Source organism: Trachemys scripta, chromosome 10 (assembly GCF_013100865.1).
Source record: "Trachemys scripta elegans isolate TJP31775 chromosome 10, CAS_Tse_1.0, whole genome shotgun sequence".
Classification (NCBI taxonomy): Eukaryota; Metazoa; Chordata; order Testudines; family Emydidae; genus Trachemys; species Trachemys scripta.
The window spans coordinates 44483357-44499999 of NC_048307.1; the positions used below are offsets into that span (position 1 = coordinate 44483357).

Sequence of the window (16643 nt, forward strand, 5' to 3'; positions counted from 1 at the left end):
TCTGAAGAAGTGAGGTTCTTACCCACGAAAGCTTATGCTCCCAATACTTCTGTTAGTCTCAAAGGTGCCACAGGACCCTCTGTTGCTTTTTACAGATTCAGACTAACACGGCTACCCCTCTGATACTAGTCAGGAGATGGAGTTCCAGTGGAACTGATGCAGATCTTGGGGCTATGCATCAGAACCCTTACTGGAGGGTGAGTAGGGATTTTTATAGAGAAAATACAATGGTTCAAGGAAGAACACTAGATTTGTTTCTAGGTAAACTGATGACTCAAGGGTTTTTTTTTAGGCTAGACCAGGGGTAGGCAATCTATGGCATGCATGCCAAAGGCGGCACATGAGCTGATTTTCAGTGGCACTCACACTGGCCCGGTCCTGGCCACCAGTCCGGGGGGCTCTGCATTTTAATTTAATTTTAAATGAAGCTTTTAAAAACCTTATTTACTTTACATACAACAATAGTTTAGTTATATATTACAGACTTATAGAAAGAGACCTTCTAAAAATGTTAAAATGTATTACTGGCACATGAAACCTTAAATTAGAGTGAATAAATGAAGACTCGGCACACCACTTCTGAAAGGTTGACGACCCCTGGGCTAGACAATAGGAGCTGATCACCCTTGCCTATGGGTGATGTTCTCTTCCAGGGAGCTCACAATGCAACTAGGCTGCTTCAGTATTTTGGAGATCAATCAAGGATTCCTTACTAGAACTGGCCTGATAACTGCTGAGCTGGGTGTGGGAAGGCATAGGTTCATTAACATCTGGAGCAGAGATTCCCATGATGCAGTGCTACCCTGCTTTTTCTGGTCTCAGTGTTCAGTGTGGTTCTCTGTTCTCCATTCTGAATGCAAATTGAGATGTCTCCCTGTCCCATCTTTCATGCAGATGAGGCTAGGGGAGTTGTCTCTGTTCTTCATTCTGTATGTTAATAGAGATGTCTTAATCTGGTCACCCTTGTCAGGAAGGGTCTAGGTGTGTCTCCCAATGCCCTTCACTGCTCTCTGCAAGTTTTTTCCTCTGATGGGTTTTGGTTTAAGCAGAGGCTGGTGGAGGGTGTGTGTGTGTGTGTCTTTTATGAGTCAGACTGGATACTGCACCCTGGTTCCCCAAGAACACAGAGCTGACTGGTATCAAGTCCCCCTGCTGATGGGGTGCTTGCGCTGAGCGAGTATCCGCATCACATCCTTACGCCGTGGTACCGGGTCTGATCTTCCATCCATTGCAGATGCTGCATCAGTCGTTGTATCCAATAAACCAGCAGAAACAGACGAATTGCTAGTATAATTTGGAAACCAATGATCACCACAATGGGGTGAAGCATGAGATTCAAAAGACCTGTTGCACTGGGGCTCCACCCAAGAAAGTATCCCACCAGGCGTGATGGCCTGTGTTTTTACCTTAATGGCAATGAGACCCATTCCCAGTGAAATGGGGGAAACCTCCTGTCTACTTTTTCTGAATTGGTCATCTTTTAAAAACCAAACAAAAAAAACAAAAAAACAAAAACCCTACCAAATATCAGTTGTCTTTAAACCCCTCACCTGGGGTGCTTTATTGGGTAACGTGGCTATGAAAATCATTTCAAGATACACCTATCTGGGCTTGTTTAAACATATTTTGAGCAAGGCTAGGCATGCCCAAGAATTTAAATTTATTTTTTACAAAATTCATCACCATCCGGTCATTTTGCACTAAGTCGTTAGAATACAATTTTAAAATCCGGTCAAAAGATAAACCCTTGCTACGATGATGTAAGAAAAACACGCAGTGATCGCCGCAGGCGACGGAGCGGGGCCTTGTAATTGTCTATTGTGAAACACAATATCTGTGGCATTTTTGTTTAAAAATTTCATAATGCTTTTAGGAAACAACACACTGTTTGGGGGATGCCCATATAAGTCAAAAAACGCTCCACGGTTACAGTCCGCCAGATACAAGGCGAGCCAGTGTTCACCCGGTTGGTTGTGTGGATGCGTGTTGATGACCAAACCTAGGGGTCTCTGAGACAGCTTGCCTCCAGGGAGCCAGTCGCAAGGGAACACATCTAAGAAATTCTTTTTCGTGTAAGGGTCCGTTGATAAGACACGTGAGAGCTGCACAGTGTCCATGTTCACATGTAGTCAAACAGAATGTTTCTCCTCTGATTTATCTCTATGACATTGTCAAAAACCCCAAACACGATCATATTGACGGTGACCATTAAAGCCTTCCCAAAACGTATTTCTGCTCTCAGGTTACACTGGTCTACAATTTTTGAGAAGTCGTCTGCTTCAGAGATAAAATGTGCTATTTATTATGTATTTTGATGTGCTGAATTCAAATATGACAATTAAAACAACTGATTGGCTACTGTTTCTAAGATATTTAAGTTTTTACATTTTATGTCTATGTATACTGTGTAGATAGTAGAGTTTTAATCATAAATTGTAAACCTAGGTCTTTTCATGTGTTTATGGTTGCTTTACATGATAATATTTCACCTGTCCTGTTTATGTAACACTTTAAAAATCAGCAAAAGGGTTATATAAATAAAATTTATTATGAAACAAAAGGCAAAAAACTATTATGTACATAGTTTAGTCCTAGTCAGTGTCTACTCGGCGCTTCTTGGCTTGTCTCGTGTAGTCATTAAATGGAGCATCTCTTGTCACTGGCCAGCAATAGTCTGCAAGCATTGATGGGCTCCATTTGCCCTGATAGCGATTCTCCATTGTTGCAATGTCCTGGTGAAATCGCTCGCCGTGCTCGTCGCTCACTGCTCCGCAGTTCGGTGGAAAAAAACCTAGATGAGAGGGCAAAAAATGTATCTTTAGTGACATGTTGCAACCAAGGCTTTTGTATGCCTTGAGGAGATTTTCCACCAACAACCTGTAGTTGTCTGCCTTGTTTCCGAGAAAATTTATTGCCACTAACTGGAAGGCTTTCCATGCCGTCTTTTCCTTGCCATGCAATGCATGGTCAAATGCATCATCTCGAAGAAGTTCACGAATCTGAGGATCAACAAAGACACCTTCCTTTATCTTAGCTTCACTTAACCTTGGAAATTTTCCACGGAGGTACTTGAAAGCTGCTTGTGTTTTGTCAATGGCCTTGACAAAGTTCTTCATCAGACCCAGCTTGATGTGTAAGGGTGGTAACAAAATCTTCCTTGATTCAACAAGTGGTGGATGCTGAACACTTTTCCTCCCAGGCTCCAATGACTGTCGGAGTGGCCAATCTTTCTTGATGTAGTGGGAATCTCTTGCACGACTATCCCATTCACAGAGAAAACAGCAGTACTTTGCGTATCCAGTCTGCAGACCAAGCAAGAGAGCAACAACCTTCAAATCACCACAAAGCTGCCACTGATGTTGGTCATAGTTTATGCACCTCAAAAGTTGTTTCATGTTGTCATAGATTTCCTTCATATGGACTGCATGACCAACTGGAATTGATGACAAAACATTGCCCTTATGCAGTAAAACAGCTTTAAGACTCGTCTTCGATGAACAGTCTCCACTCATCTGGATCATGAACGATGTTGAGGGCTGCCATCACAACATCGATGTTGTTGCAGGCTACAAGATCACCTTCCATGAAGAAGAATGGGACAAGATCCTTTTGACGGTCACGGAACATGGAAACCCTAACATCACCTGCCAGGAGATTCCACTGCTGTAGTCTGTAGCCCAACAGCTCTGCCTTACTCTTGGGTAGTTCCAAATCCCTGACAAGGTCATTCAGTTCACCTTGTGTTATGAGGTGTGGTTCAGAGGAGGAGGATGGGAGAAAATGTGGGTCTTGTGACATTGATGGTTCAGGATCAGAAGTTTCATCCTCTTCCTCTTCCTCGTCTGACTCAAGTGAGAATGATTCTGGTGCATCAGGAACTGGCAGTCCTCCTCCGTGGGGTACTGGGCGTATAGCTGATGGAATATTTGGATAATGCACAGTCCACTTTTTCTTCTTTGACACACCTTTCCCAACTGGAGGCACCATGCAGAAGTAACAATTGCTGGTATGATCTGTTGGCTCTCGCCAAATCATTGGCACTGCAAAAGGCATAGATTTTCTTTTCCTGTTCAACCACTGGCGAAGATTTGTTGCACAAGTGTTGCAGCATATGTGTGGGGCCCACCTCTTGTCCTGATCGCCAATTTTGCAGCCAAAATAAAGGTGATAGGCTTTCTTAACCATAGTGGTTATACTGCGCTTTTGTGATGCAAAAGTCACTTCACCACAAACATAGCAGAAGTTATCTGCGCTGTTCACACAAGTACGAGGCATCTCTGCTCACTTTGGCTATACAGAAATATATCCCTTTGCAAAATCAAACACTGACAAATAGGAGAGCACGACACTGTATGATTTCTAGAGCTGATATAGGGCAATTTGTTCAGCAGAGTGATGTAAGCTTCATTATGATTGCATCATCCATGACTTCTAGGAATAACATGATGCAATTCATATCATGTATGACGCAATACCAGCTTCAGATTGCATCATTCATTGTTTTGCCTAAAAAGCAAGTACTATCCAAACCCAGTCATAGATTTATTCATAGATCCAGTCAAAGATGTATTTTAGTCATTTCTGGTTTAAATTGAGATCCCTTCCCTTTAGAACTCACTTATCCTCCGCCATTCCCAAGTCAAGGGTCGTATATACTGACCCAATAGCATATCTTGAAAACTAGAGCCAATCAACAATTTTAAGCATCATTTTCGTTCTCAGTGACCCAGAATTAGTAAAGTTTGACTACATTTATTTCAGAAGTATTTTGGCTGTAGAGGAGTGTTCTCGGTTTTAAGCAGGGAATAGTGATTGGCGCATTCATGGTTGGGAGACAGGTCAAAGGCAAACAAGGTGTAACCCTGTGCAAACTCCTCACGGTCGATTAACAGAGAACGATCTTTCATGTGTTTACCAGCCACCTGTACCAGCTTCATGTATTCTCTTACGCAGTGTCCTGCCTTGAAGTCTGGTTCCAGAGGCTTGGTCGGTATCTGTTCACCATCCACATACAAAGCCACAAAATTAACATCGTAATGTTTAAAATGCTTCAGCGTAACTTCCACTAAAGGCATCATTACTCACAAACCCTAGGACAAGCATATTGGGTAACTGTCCCAAGAACAAGTTCTCCTGGTTATTGACCCTGCTGCTCGTGGGGATGCTAAACACTTTCATTCCCACATGGTCCACAGGGAATTTAGCATTAGCGGTAAGCAGGGCCTCCGCGTGCCCCAGATGGATACTCGGGGCCACCTGTACTTTCTTCACAAAAAGGGACACTGATACAATGCGCAGTTTAAAGCATTCAGCCGCACTGCCCATTAAACAGAAAGCATCTTTACTGCGCGTCAGTTTAATTTTCACATCCACTCTGTTCAACAAAAGTTTTTCTTGGAAAAACAGGTCGCTGTGTAGATGACCCAGCAGCTCTACCATTCTGCTCTGGGCCGTCAGCTTTGCACGCCTCACAAACCCTAGATTCCCGCCATCCAACTCCATTTCTTCATGTTATCCAGCAGTGTCTTTGTAAAATAGGCTGGCGGAAAATTACCTGGCGAGGGTGTCGTCGCTGTAATTGAGCACCGATTCTATAAAGGCCCTGTAAGGGTAACAGTTGTTGCTTTGGCTTACGAGGCGGTCTCCCAGCGTGACATCCAACTGACTGAAAATAGAGGCCAGGGGGTAATTCACCAGGCCCACCACGGCGTCCTTGGCAAGTTCAGTTCTGTCTCCTTTTATAATCTTGCAACACAGGTACAGCAGTGTGTTGTTTAAATCCATATAATCTATGCCATTTCCTGCTATAAAAAAGTCAATGGGGGCAAACGCCGTAAACAGCCCATTGAGGCAGCATCTCGATGTAGATGCTTTTCTCGATGCTGGTCTGCGCAGGGGCTATTTGGAACAAGTCTAGTTCGGATTTGGAGCACTCTTCAGACCCGCAGTGAACAAAAGCCATGATTAAAATATCTCTCTTTTACCAGGCAGAGAGCGTCTCCTCTTTCACCCAGGCTTCCTCTTGGACTTTCGCTTATGGCCAGCCCTGCGTGTCAAAGCCCTTCTTTTAAAGGGTTTCGGGGGACCTGTGCGTTGCGGGTATGACGCATTTCTCTTTCTCGTCCTCCTTTCAATGTACATCAGCCCCGATCCTGCCTGTGAAACTGTATTCCCCACCTTCTCCAGAAAAGCGCGGGAGACATGACCTACCACGTCTTTATCTATGTTCTGAGCGGCGGTTTTTACGTGGGGTTTAATAATCTCTAGCCCCCCTCCTCAAAAGTGGTATGGCTTTTCGAAAGAGGCTATGAAATATTCTACCCACACCAGCTCCGTACATCACGGGGGCCCCAGGATATCCAGGAAGGACATATCCAGCCTGGGCTTTGTAATAGTTCCTGTAGAGGGTGGGCTGTGCGTATGATCCAGTAATTTGGGTGTGGTCAAGTAATAACCTCGTTGTAGGATGAAATTCCACGTCATATCTCCAAAGGTGATTTCGAAAGGGGTGTCTTGGTTGATAGTATTGCAGCTGTGCGGGTATTGTATTTCCACTAACCCCACCTCCCAGGTACCCAGGAGATCCAAGGGCTTAATTAGCCATATTGTAAAGTTCGAGCTGGTGTTTTGGGGAAAAACTGCAGAGCTGGCATTGCTGGGCAAAGTAATGTAAAACCCGCCATCGCTCATTTCTCTCTCTGTCTTTGCAGGAGGAATCGTTTTTGTTCGTGTCTAAATGTCACAGAGTTGAGAAGCTTCCACCCAGCTGTTAAACTTATCAGGCCACCCCAACCATTTCACCAGTAGCTGCTTTTTTCTCCCTTTTCCTTTCTCCGCTAGAACTTTTTCAATCCTGTAAATCCTGTCTCGTTTGGGGTTTACTTTTTGTAATTCTTCAGGGTAAAAAGATCCAGTGACTGTCTCACCCTCGTAATCTTTTAATCGGTATACAGGTCTCTGGCCCCTGGTTACAGCTTCATCCATTATGAATATCTCATCGGTAAACGTCTGTTCATAACCTTTTTCAAAAGCTCCTTTGGTTTTAGATAGTCTTACGTGGTCGCCTTTTCTAAAAGGGGCAACAACCGGTTTTATTTTAAAACCATCTCCGTAAACCGTTTTCCATACTTTCAGAGAATTTGAAGGATTAACATCAGCGGGTTTGGTATGTATAGTTCTGTGAAAGCTCTGGTTGTAACTCTTTATAAAATCAGGTAACATGTCAATGTAGCGCAAAGTGTAATGGGCTGTAAAATATCTCCACATCCTAGTTTTAAAAGTTGTGTTAAATCGCTCCACAACCCGTGCTTTGACTTCATTATTAGTAACAAAATGGTGAACTCCGTGCCGCTTTAACAATCTGCTTATAGGTTGGTTTAAAAATTCTTTCCCCCGATCGCTTTGTAATTTTTGAGCCACGCGACCTTCACTGAAAATAGCTTTAAAGGCCTTGGATACCTCACCACTCGTCTTGTCTTTTAGGCCTCAGGCCAAGGCATATTTGGATAGAATGTCTATCACTGTTAAGATGTACTTAAAGCCACTGTTGTGTTTGGAGAACCGATGCATATCCACCAAATCTGCCTGCCATTGCGCATCCACATCTGAAACAATGGTCTTGTTTCTTTTAAAATGTATTCAAGCCGGTTTGTGTAAAGTGTAAGCATCCTGGTTTCAAAGCCAAGCACTTACCTGTCTTCTATTTAAAATTTTACTATGCCTTTTGATCACTTGAAAAAGAGGGTTCACCCCGCTGAAGCTCCCAACTTCCCCGGGGGTATAATATATTTTCTTTAACAGAGCCGTCTGTGTAGACATGACTGTTACTGGTACTGTCTTTTACTAACACAAGTATGGAGAGGGACACATTCATATTGACACATTTAAATAAGTTTTATTAATGGCCTGGTTTAACACAACTTTTTACAGCCACTTGTAAAAATGGACGCCATAACCCCTACCATAAGGGAGTCTGAGCTGGTTCATTCTTCCAATGTGTAACTTCTCAAAGGCCTCTAGAAAGGCATCGTCGAGCTGTTGAGAGATTTTTCAGAAAAGAAACAGTGTAAGCACCCCCACTGCTTGTTTTTAGATTTACGTAATCCCGGGTCGGTTCCTAACCCCATTACACCCCATCCTCAACCATCACTTCTTAATCATTCCTTTACCTGAGCGAAGTCTTTTCCGTTCACCTTTTCCGCCGGTGACTCCTCCAAGCCATGATCGCCTTCCACCTCTAGGGGGGTGGACAATGAGAGGCCGTCACACTCATCGGGGTGCCTCACGAAGGCTTGGGTTTCGGGTCGGGTTCCTGCGTATCCATCAACGGTTGAGTCAAAGGGCCCCCGTCGGAACTGTTGCTGATGTAGCGTTTTCTCCACACAAGTCCAAAGGTGCTCGGGGGTAAAACTAAGTCCGAAGTTCTCACGGGGGTGGTGAAGGAGTCCATGTTTCCACGATTTCTAAAACACGCGTTCTTGGTAAAAGATGACCTCTTCTGCCTGGCGCTGGGTGTTATGGGGTGATGGTGCTGCGCTCTGATTGTCAGAGGGCATTGGGAGGAGTTCTTAGAGGGGTCACACGACCCTCTTCTGGGCAGTTCACCCTGTCCCATAACCTGCCCTATTTTGGTCACATATGCTCTCGGGGCGGTCCTATGCAGCCGAAACTCATTGCGATTGGTAGAGGGAGATGGGAGGCGTTCTTAGAGGGGTCACACGAACCACTCCTGGACGGGCTCACCGCCCCCAAATTCCTCCCGGTTGGTCAAATCTCCTCTTGGGGTGGGCCGCAACAGCTGAAAACACTCCTGATTGGTAGAGGGAGGTGGGAGGAGTTGTTAGAGGGATCACTTGACCCACTTCTGGACAGGTCACCCAGTCCCAGAACTCTCTCTGGTCAAATCTCCTCTCGGGGCAGAGCTATGGGGGAGAAACCTATCCTGATTGGTAGAGGGCAGTTGGAGGAGTTCTTAGAGGGGTCACATGACACACCTTGCGTCCAGTCATGTGGCCGCCTTGACCGCAGAATTAATACCCCCATGGGGCAGGACTTCTGTGGCAAATGGGCAGGTTTTAAGGGGTCAAGGGGTGGGGTTAGGGTTTGATTGACAATAGGGCCTTCCTCCTGATTGGTAGAGGGAGGTGGAAGGAGTTGTTAGAGGCGTTACATGACCCACTTCCGACAGGTCACCCCGCCCCGGAACTCCCCCTGATTGGTCAAATCTCCTCTCGGGGCGGTCCTACAGGGGCAAAACCCATCCAGCTCAAAGAAGTGCTTGGGGGAGTTACTTTGTAAATTATCAGCTTGGTCCGGGACCGCCTCTGCTGCTATCTCAAGCCCCGATGGTACCTCTATTACTAGAAGAGAACCGGTCTGGGACAGATCTCTCTCCAACAGCCTGTGTGATAAAGGCAGAAAATGCACACACACAAATATTAGCTTCTCAGCAATGTCCTTGTCATCTTTAATTGCTCTCTTGAATCCACCCCTTCTTTCACAGGCCTCTGATCTCCTTAAAGTGTTTTTTTAGTGTTTGTCTATAGCCCTTCAGTTATTTGCTCTTCACAAGCCATCTTAGCACTTCTACTTTCCCGTTTACATGCTACCTGCTGTAATTTAGGCTTCTGTTTACTCCCCATCCTGCATCTTTTAAAGAACTTGTTCAGCTCAAATAAACTCTTGGCTCTTGCTATTATTAGTGGCCTTGCTGGTTAGGAGCTCGCTTCACTACAAAGCCAATGTAAAGAGCTCAAACTCCCTCTCCCTAAGCAAGAGCTGGCCCCCCGCAGTTTGTCCTCGGCGGGGAAGGGGCAGGAGAGTCGCGCGTTAAAGGGAGCTGGGGAGTTTTCTGACAGCCAGGGTCACATGTTGGGCGAGCCCAGAGCCTGCAGACAGACCCCGGAGTGAAGGAAATTCTGGCTGCAGCAGCCTTATTCCTCTCTTGCTCTGTGGATTGGGGCTGTGAGAAGTGACGCTGGGTCTGCTTGCGGCCTGCAGTTCAGCCTACGACTCTACGCCTCCCCCTGCCCACCCTTCTTGGGCTGACTGCAGCCTCTCCAGGTATTTAAGCACCAGGCCTAGGAGAGTCTGCTCAGCACCTGGCTGGGTTCTGCCTAGTGAGCAGCTGGCAGGGTCAGCCTCTGACAGAACGAATGCCAGTGATGCGGGGGAGGGGTTGGACTGCACACTCCAGCCCTGGGATGTGTTTCCTCAGCACCTGGCTCTGTTTCCTCAGCTCTGGTGCAGCCCTTTGGGGCATGATCAGCTGTTGAAGGCAGGGAGACTCAGAGCTAGAATTTCGTATCCCCATAAACATAGCTGGGGCTGGGGTGGGGTGGGGTGGGGTGGGGGGTTGGGGTGGTGTCAGCTGTGTGCGTGCAGAGGCTCTTGGAGCTGCCACTTGCAGGGGGCAGGCAGCAATCCAGGCTGGGTTCTGCAGAGTTAGCACCAAATGAGGCTCGGAGCAACCCCCGGCCTCGCCCTTGGCCGGGGCTGCTCGGAGTCCCTGCCCGCGGCACCGCGGCTGGTGAGGGATTAGGGGGAAAAGTCTCCTCCAGTGGCTGGGTCTCCCATAGGAGGTTGTTTCCCTCCCTCTTGTGGAGTCCACCCCCTCTCTGCTTGCCACTGCCCCCTGCCTGCCAGGAATAACTCACTTCTGACTCCTAGACCCTGCTGACCAGCCATAGCTCCTGCCTGGGCCAGGATGGGAACACACCACAGGGCAGGGAGTTTCAAACTATGGCTGGGGAGAAGATACCCCAGAACCAGCCCCGAGGGTTTTCTCCCTGCTCCTACGCTCTGCAGGTCACTCCAGCTGGGTTCTGGCTCCCAGACACCGTGCGATGTGGCTGCTGCCCCCTGCCCCTAGAACCCTGCCCCGATTTCCCCCCGCCCCTCCTCCCAGCACAGCACTACCCTTCAGCCGTGACTCACAGCAGGGTGGGTGGTCCGAGCCTCCTGCTCTTCTCTGGCTTCAATTGTCCATCATGTATCCTAAGAGAGGCAGGCGGGCCTGGTTCTTTAACAGCATGCAGGGAACCAGCCACCGCTTGGATTTCTGTCTTTCAAGGTGCCCCCACCCCCAATCCATCCGGGCAGAGGAGGGGAAGGAGCTGGGTGGAGAGTCAGTCCCCAAGATTATTGGGATCATTTTGCCTTTGGCCTCGTGCCCCACAAAGGCCAGGAGAGGTGTTGTGCACACAAGCCCCACTGGGAGTTGGCGTGAAGCACAGTGTGGCAGAGTTGCTGCCTTGGCTCTTTGCCTGCATGGCTGGTGGTAGCTGGGGTGGGCAGGGCTGGGGCTTCCTGTGAATCTCTGCCCTCCCTGTACAGGCTGCAGGGGGATCTGGCTGGGGCCAGTGCCTTGTGCGGGAGGGGGGTGGGGTGCGGGGGAACCAGGGTGAGACCTTTGGGAGGCAGGATCTCTCCCTTGGGCCTGCTCCTGCTGCAGGTGCCGGGCTTGCCCAGGGCCAGGACAGAGGAGACCCTCTGGCCACAGAGCCCTCCCACATCTGGCTGCAGGGAGTCTTGGTTCCCCCTTTGTCCCAGGGAGATGGGAAGGGGTGGGGGGGGGGGGGGGGGGGGGGGGGGGGGGGGGGGAGTTGGGTGTGTTTGTGTGTGGGCAGAGGAGGCCAGCCCCTCCCCCTTGTTGGCAGTGTGCATGTGGCACTGGGCCCTGGACTCATGGGGCAGGGAGGGATAATAGGAAGTAGAGCTCCAGCTCTTTTCTTACCTATCAGCAGCTGGGCAGCTGCTGCTCTCAGGGCAGCCTTCTTGCTCAGCCTCCCTGGGCAATCCTGGAGCTGGGAAGCCAAGAACCCAGTTAGTCCCAAGCCACACATCCTCCCCAGGCTGAGGGGAGCTGCCTGCTAGGGAGGTGAGGAACCCCTGGCTGTTAGAGCCCTCTCCCCCTTGACTCCTCCCATGGGACAGAGCTGACTTGAAGGGGAGCCATCCTCAAGGGCAGGGGATGGGGCTGAGTCAGTGAGGGGGCGCCCTGGAGCAGGGAAGCTCCCTGTGTGCTTAGGTCCTCCCACCCCCCAGTCCTGCAGGGCCCACACCTCAGAGCTCACTCCCCAGGGTCCTGCAGGCTTCCCTCAGGAAGGCGGAGATGGCGGGGGCCACCCCCTCGGCTAGCTGGCTCTGCACGAGCGTGCGCAGGGGCTGGTAGCTGAGGAAGGGTGCGCAGTGCAGCAATGCCACCCTGCACGCCTGCCGGAGAGGGCGAGAAGGGAGCTGGGTGAGTCCCTGAGCGCAACGGGCTGCCAACTCGCAGGCTCTGCGTGGCTTGGGGAGACTCCGCTGTGTCGGAGCAGCAAGGAGCCACCTCTTTGCAGAACCTCCTCTGGCCTGACGGTTGTTCCCCAGGCCCCCACAGCCCCCATCTCCAGCTTGGCTGGGTTGAGGGGAGCCAGGCCCGAGTGCTGGGGCCGGGGAGGGACACTCCTGGAGCAGGGAAGGGGCCATTCCCTGTGGGTCCCTGTTGGGTGGTTAACAGCACTGCCCGGTGACCAAGGTACTTGGCCTCCCCTCAATCCCAGGCACTATCGGGGGCTGCTACTCGGCTGGGGCGGGGGTGGTGGTGGGATTGCTGCAGGAGGCTGGTCATTCCCAGACAGGAGCTAGCACACAAGTGAGGGCAGGGCAGCAGCAATGGAGACCCAGTCGGCCTCAGCGACCTGCCCTTCCCTGAGGCCCTGTTTGGGTTAGGTCACTTGCTAGGGGCCAGAGATAGACCTGGACCTGGCCAGTAAACAGGGCAGGCTGTAAAATGGAGCCACAGCCGCGGAGAGGCTGGCTGGGCAGGGAGGCTGGAGGTGCCTGTGGGGAATGGAGGAGGAGAAGGAAACCCCACAGATCTACCCCACAGCTACACTCTGAGGGCTGGCAGAGCTCTGTGTGGGGTGGGGGAGGGCTGGATTAGTGGGGGGTCCTGGGTGCCACAGGGCAGCACTGAGGAGATCTGGGGCTTGGAGGGGGGAGTTTGCACCAACCTTGCCATGTTGTTAGAATGCCCCCAGCCACCCCTGCCCTTATGAGCCCTCAGCTGCACTCACCTGGGCCACCTGGGGGTCCCCGTCCTGTAGGTGGATGAGCAGCATCCCCATGCTCTTCTCCACCTCAGCCCCAAAGAGGGATGACTTCTTGGAAACAAATTTGCTGAGATGGCCAAAGAGCTCCATGGAGGCCCGCCTCAGGCCGCTGGTCTCCTGCAGACAGGGGGCGCAGGGTGGTTAGAGGGGACAGGCTCAGGCCCTCACATGCTTTGGGAATCAGCCTGGCAGCTGCGGAGCCCGGAGAGGTTTCAGCTAGTTCAAACGACAGGACAATTCTCTGCAAACTTCCCTCTTTCCTGCTGGGCCCCAGGGCTGCTGAACAATTGTGGGTCCAGGGCCCAAGAATGATTGTATCCCTGCCTTCCCTAGCAGAGGAGCTGAGCTGCCCCACAAATCCAGAAATGTGCCTGCATCGGACACTGAGCCCCCTCCACGGGAAGGCAGGTCCTGAGCACCTTCCCTTGTGGGGTGCCCTATAGTGCCATGGGGCCTGCCCTGCTTGGTACTTACATCCTCAAAGAACGTTCTCGCCTGCAGGGCCAGCGGGACGGTGACGTGAGCCTTCAGAGGCGCCTTGGGGTCCCGCAGCATCCAGCAGAGCCCTTCCATGGCTTCCAGAACGGTGCGGGGGTCGCAGCATTCGCACACGGCGTGGACAAAGCTCTCCAGGATCTTGTCTCGCTTTTTGCTGACCTGCAGAGAAGGGGTTGGACACCGCTCGGTGAGCAACGCTCTGTCAGCCTGAGTGTAACCAGAATCCGGGCAAGTCAGCCTACAGCCTAGTCTGCTCCATAGGAGCCACAGGCTGGGGAGAAGGGGAACCAGGCGCTTCCTACCCAGCCCTCTCTGCCTAGTCTCCTGCCATTCCAGACCCACCTTGTCCGGGAACTTGGTCACTGCATTCCTGAGGCCGTGCAGCGCTCTGCCTCGAACGTGGATGTTGCTGTCCTCTGTCTGCTGCAGCATGGCCTTCACAACCTGCTTCCGCATCGCCTTGGGCTCATTCTCCATCAGCAGGGGGCTGCCGAGGAACTAAAAGAACCAAAAGGAGCTGTCAGAGAGGGCTGGGCGAGGCCAGGAGGAGCAAGGGGAAGGGAGTATGATCAGGGGCCAGGAGGTGACATAGATCCATACCGACTGCTGTTCACGAGGGGCTGGCTTCAGCTGAGCTTAACAGAAGTGACATGTGCAGGGCAGAGCGCTCCCTCTGCTTCCAGTGGGGTGCTCCCAAATCCCACCACAGAGCCCCCAGCAGAGGGATTAATTTACAAGCAATACACCACCGGGACCATCTCTCATTGGCTGACCAGCTATTGGCCCCCTGTTCCATCAGCTTCTGGGCCTGGCTAACCCTCCCCCCTGGTCTTCCAGGCTCACCTCTGCGAACAGGGCGGCAGGCCATGCGTTCGCCCTCCTGGCTGGCCTGGAGGCTGGGAAGGAGAAGCTTTGGGATGCTCTTCAGGGCCAGGTTTGGGTGGGTCACTATGGCCCTGGGAGAGAACAAGAGCTCGTGTTGACGTGTGCATGACAACCCTGCACATGCCGGAATCCGGCCCGGTCCCGGCCACCCCCTCCCATCTCTGCCCCACTGGGCTCCAGAGCGAGAACGTGACTCCTCCAGCCTCTGTCCTCACCTGCTAAGGAGAGTGAACCCCTCGGGCTGGGCCTCCTCCAGCAGCTGCCAGCCTTGCTCCTGGTCCATTAGCTCCACAGCTGGCTGACTGCCCCTGAGGCGCAGCACCCGCGCCAGGGCCTGCACGGCCATGCTGGGAAGAGAAGGAGGCAGGAGATGGTGATGCAGGGATTCCTGCTCTCTGGGCGGGGTGGGGGCGGGCAGGAGTCCCTTGCTGCAGCACTGAAGGGATCAGGGTGAGCCTAGAAGCTGCCCCACTTCTGCCTTTGGTTCTCCCCCCGCAACTGTGGAGGCAGGGGGGAGTGTCTGCAGATGTGACCTTCGCTCTCCTCCAAAGATGTGAAAATTGCCCCTCCTCGCCTCGCCCAGGAAACTGACCCTGGGGAGAAAAGTACATGCAGTGCCCCCCGGAATGCCCTGCTGCCCTGAGTCCTGCCCCCCAGGGCCCACTGCAGAAAAGGGGTGAAGTGGCTCAGTGACAGGCCGGGCCTATCCCAAAGCCTTCAAAGTAGACAGTAAATAGAGACAGCAGCCAGCTCTGCCCTGCTCCCCAGCTCTGCTCCCCCTCCCCGCACCCGCGGCTCAGCTCCCTCATCACCCTGCTGAGCTGCCCACTCTGAGGAGCTCTCTGGCTCCCTGAGTATCCGGGGGCAGTTCTGCCCGCTCCTAAGCACGAGAAGCCTGACTGATCTGAACCCTCGGTCCCCCAAAGGCGTCGGGGGTCCCTGGACAATGAAGGTCCAAGAAGGAAGCTTCCCCCTCCTAGGGGCTAGCCCAGACACTGTGTGGGTGCTGGGATCCATTGGCCCCACACATTACCTGCGTGGACTGGTGTCACTGGGCAAGTCCTGCTGGGCTCCCGAGAGGTGCCGTGCCGGGGGGCAGGCGATGGCGAGGAAGCAAGAGGCAAACAGGTCGTCCTCGCGTCCCTCCAGCGTGTCCGCTTGCCCCAAGGCCCCGATCAGCTCCCACAGGCTGCATGTGGTCTGGAAGGGAAAAGATACAGTCAGAAGACTGTGGCCCTGCGCAGAATGCAGCCGGGAAAGAGGGCTGAATGCCAGCGATGGGAACTTACTGCTGGGGGCAGCCGGGCTGGCTGGGGGCAGCTCCTGCCCTGGGTCTGCCCAGGGTTAGCCCAGCCTTTCTCTGGGCTGTCGTCCAGCAGGATGTGCAGTACCTCCCTGGTCAGCATGGGGTCTGCACCTAGGAATCTCCAGATGGCCTTGGCGGGGCTGTGACGGACAGAGGGACGGCAGGTAAGGAATTCACACAGAGGACGGGCCCAGTTGGTACACACCAGGGATGATGCCCTCCGAGGGATGACGGGCCAGAAGCAGCAGGTTGAGCCTGCTGGTGGCTGACCTCAAGGCCCTTCAGGCACTGTCCAGTCCTAAGGGGTTCATACCCTCCTGCCCAGGCACTGCCAGGGGGCGCTGTGTCACAGAGAGGGATGGGTGGACGTGGCCAGACTCACTTCTCCCAGCTTGGGGGCCCCCTCCCTCCCTTGCTGCCTTCTCCTGATGGGAACCAGAGGGGCTGGGGTTAGAGCCCCCATGGGGGAAAGCAGTGACTCTGGGCTCAGGGGTGGAGGCTGGTGTGAGGAGGTGCCCACCCTTGGGAGGGGTTAGGGCTAGGTGCTGGGCTGGATCTCCTGAACTGGGGGTAGCGGGGGGGCACAGAGTGGGAGCTGTGGCCAAGGAGAGCAGGAGCTCCTTCCCCATGGGGCAGAGTGTGGGGGTTTCAGGAGGAACAAGGCTCCAGTTCTGGCCACGCCTTGGCTCTGGGGTGTGGGGTTTGGAGAAGGCTGTAAAATGGGCTCTGTGCTTGTCGGCTCTGGGCAGGATGCAGAGAAGGCGCTGCTGGCCCAGGGGAACCTGGCAGGCTGGTGAATCGGAGAAGACCAGCCTCTAGGGGTGGGATGAGACGTCTAAAAGCGTGCGGTGATGGGGAAG

General features: G+C 52.1%; 1 protein-coding gene across 1 annotated transcript; it reads right to left on the bottom strand.

Annotated features, from left to right (window-relative positions):
• Positions 1-12063: 12063 nt before the first annotated feature.
• On the bottom strand, positions 12064-15672 carry LOC117883892 (protein maestro-like). Its single transcript, XM_034783734.1, has 7 exons — positions 15511-15672; positions 14693-14824; positions 14436-14548; positions 13935-14090; positions 13569-13751; positions 13059-13211; positions 12064-12213 (listed from the first exon to the last, which is right to left on the bottom strand). Exons 4-7 carry the CDS (start codon positions 14067-14069, stop codon positions 12064-12066), a joined length of 621 nt encoding a protein of 206 aa, XP_034639625.1. The 5' UTR covers positions 14070-14090; positions 14436-14548; positions 14693-14824; positions 15511-15672.
• Positions 15673-16643: the final 971 nt, after the last annotated feature.

What these genes read in the sequence shown, in the direction of transcription:
- LOC117883892 (XM_034783734.1), bottom strand. Translation starts at nt 14,069, where the DNA reads ATGGAGAATGAGCCCAAGGCGATGCGGAAGCAGGTTGTGAAGGCCATG. An exon ending in TGACCAAGTTCCCGGACAAG is followed by an intron (nt 13,752 to 13,934) that starts GTGGGTCTGGAA and finishes CCTTCTCTGCAG; the next exon opens with GTCAGCAAAAAGCGAGACAA. An exon ending in GGGACCCCCAGGTGGCCCAG is followed by an intron (nt 12,214 to 13,058) that starts GTGAGTGCAGCT and finishes CCTCTCCGGCAG; the next exon opens with GCGTGCAGGGTGGCATTGCT.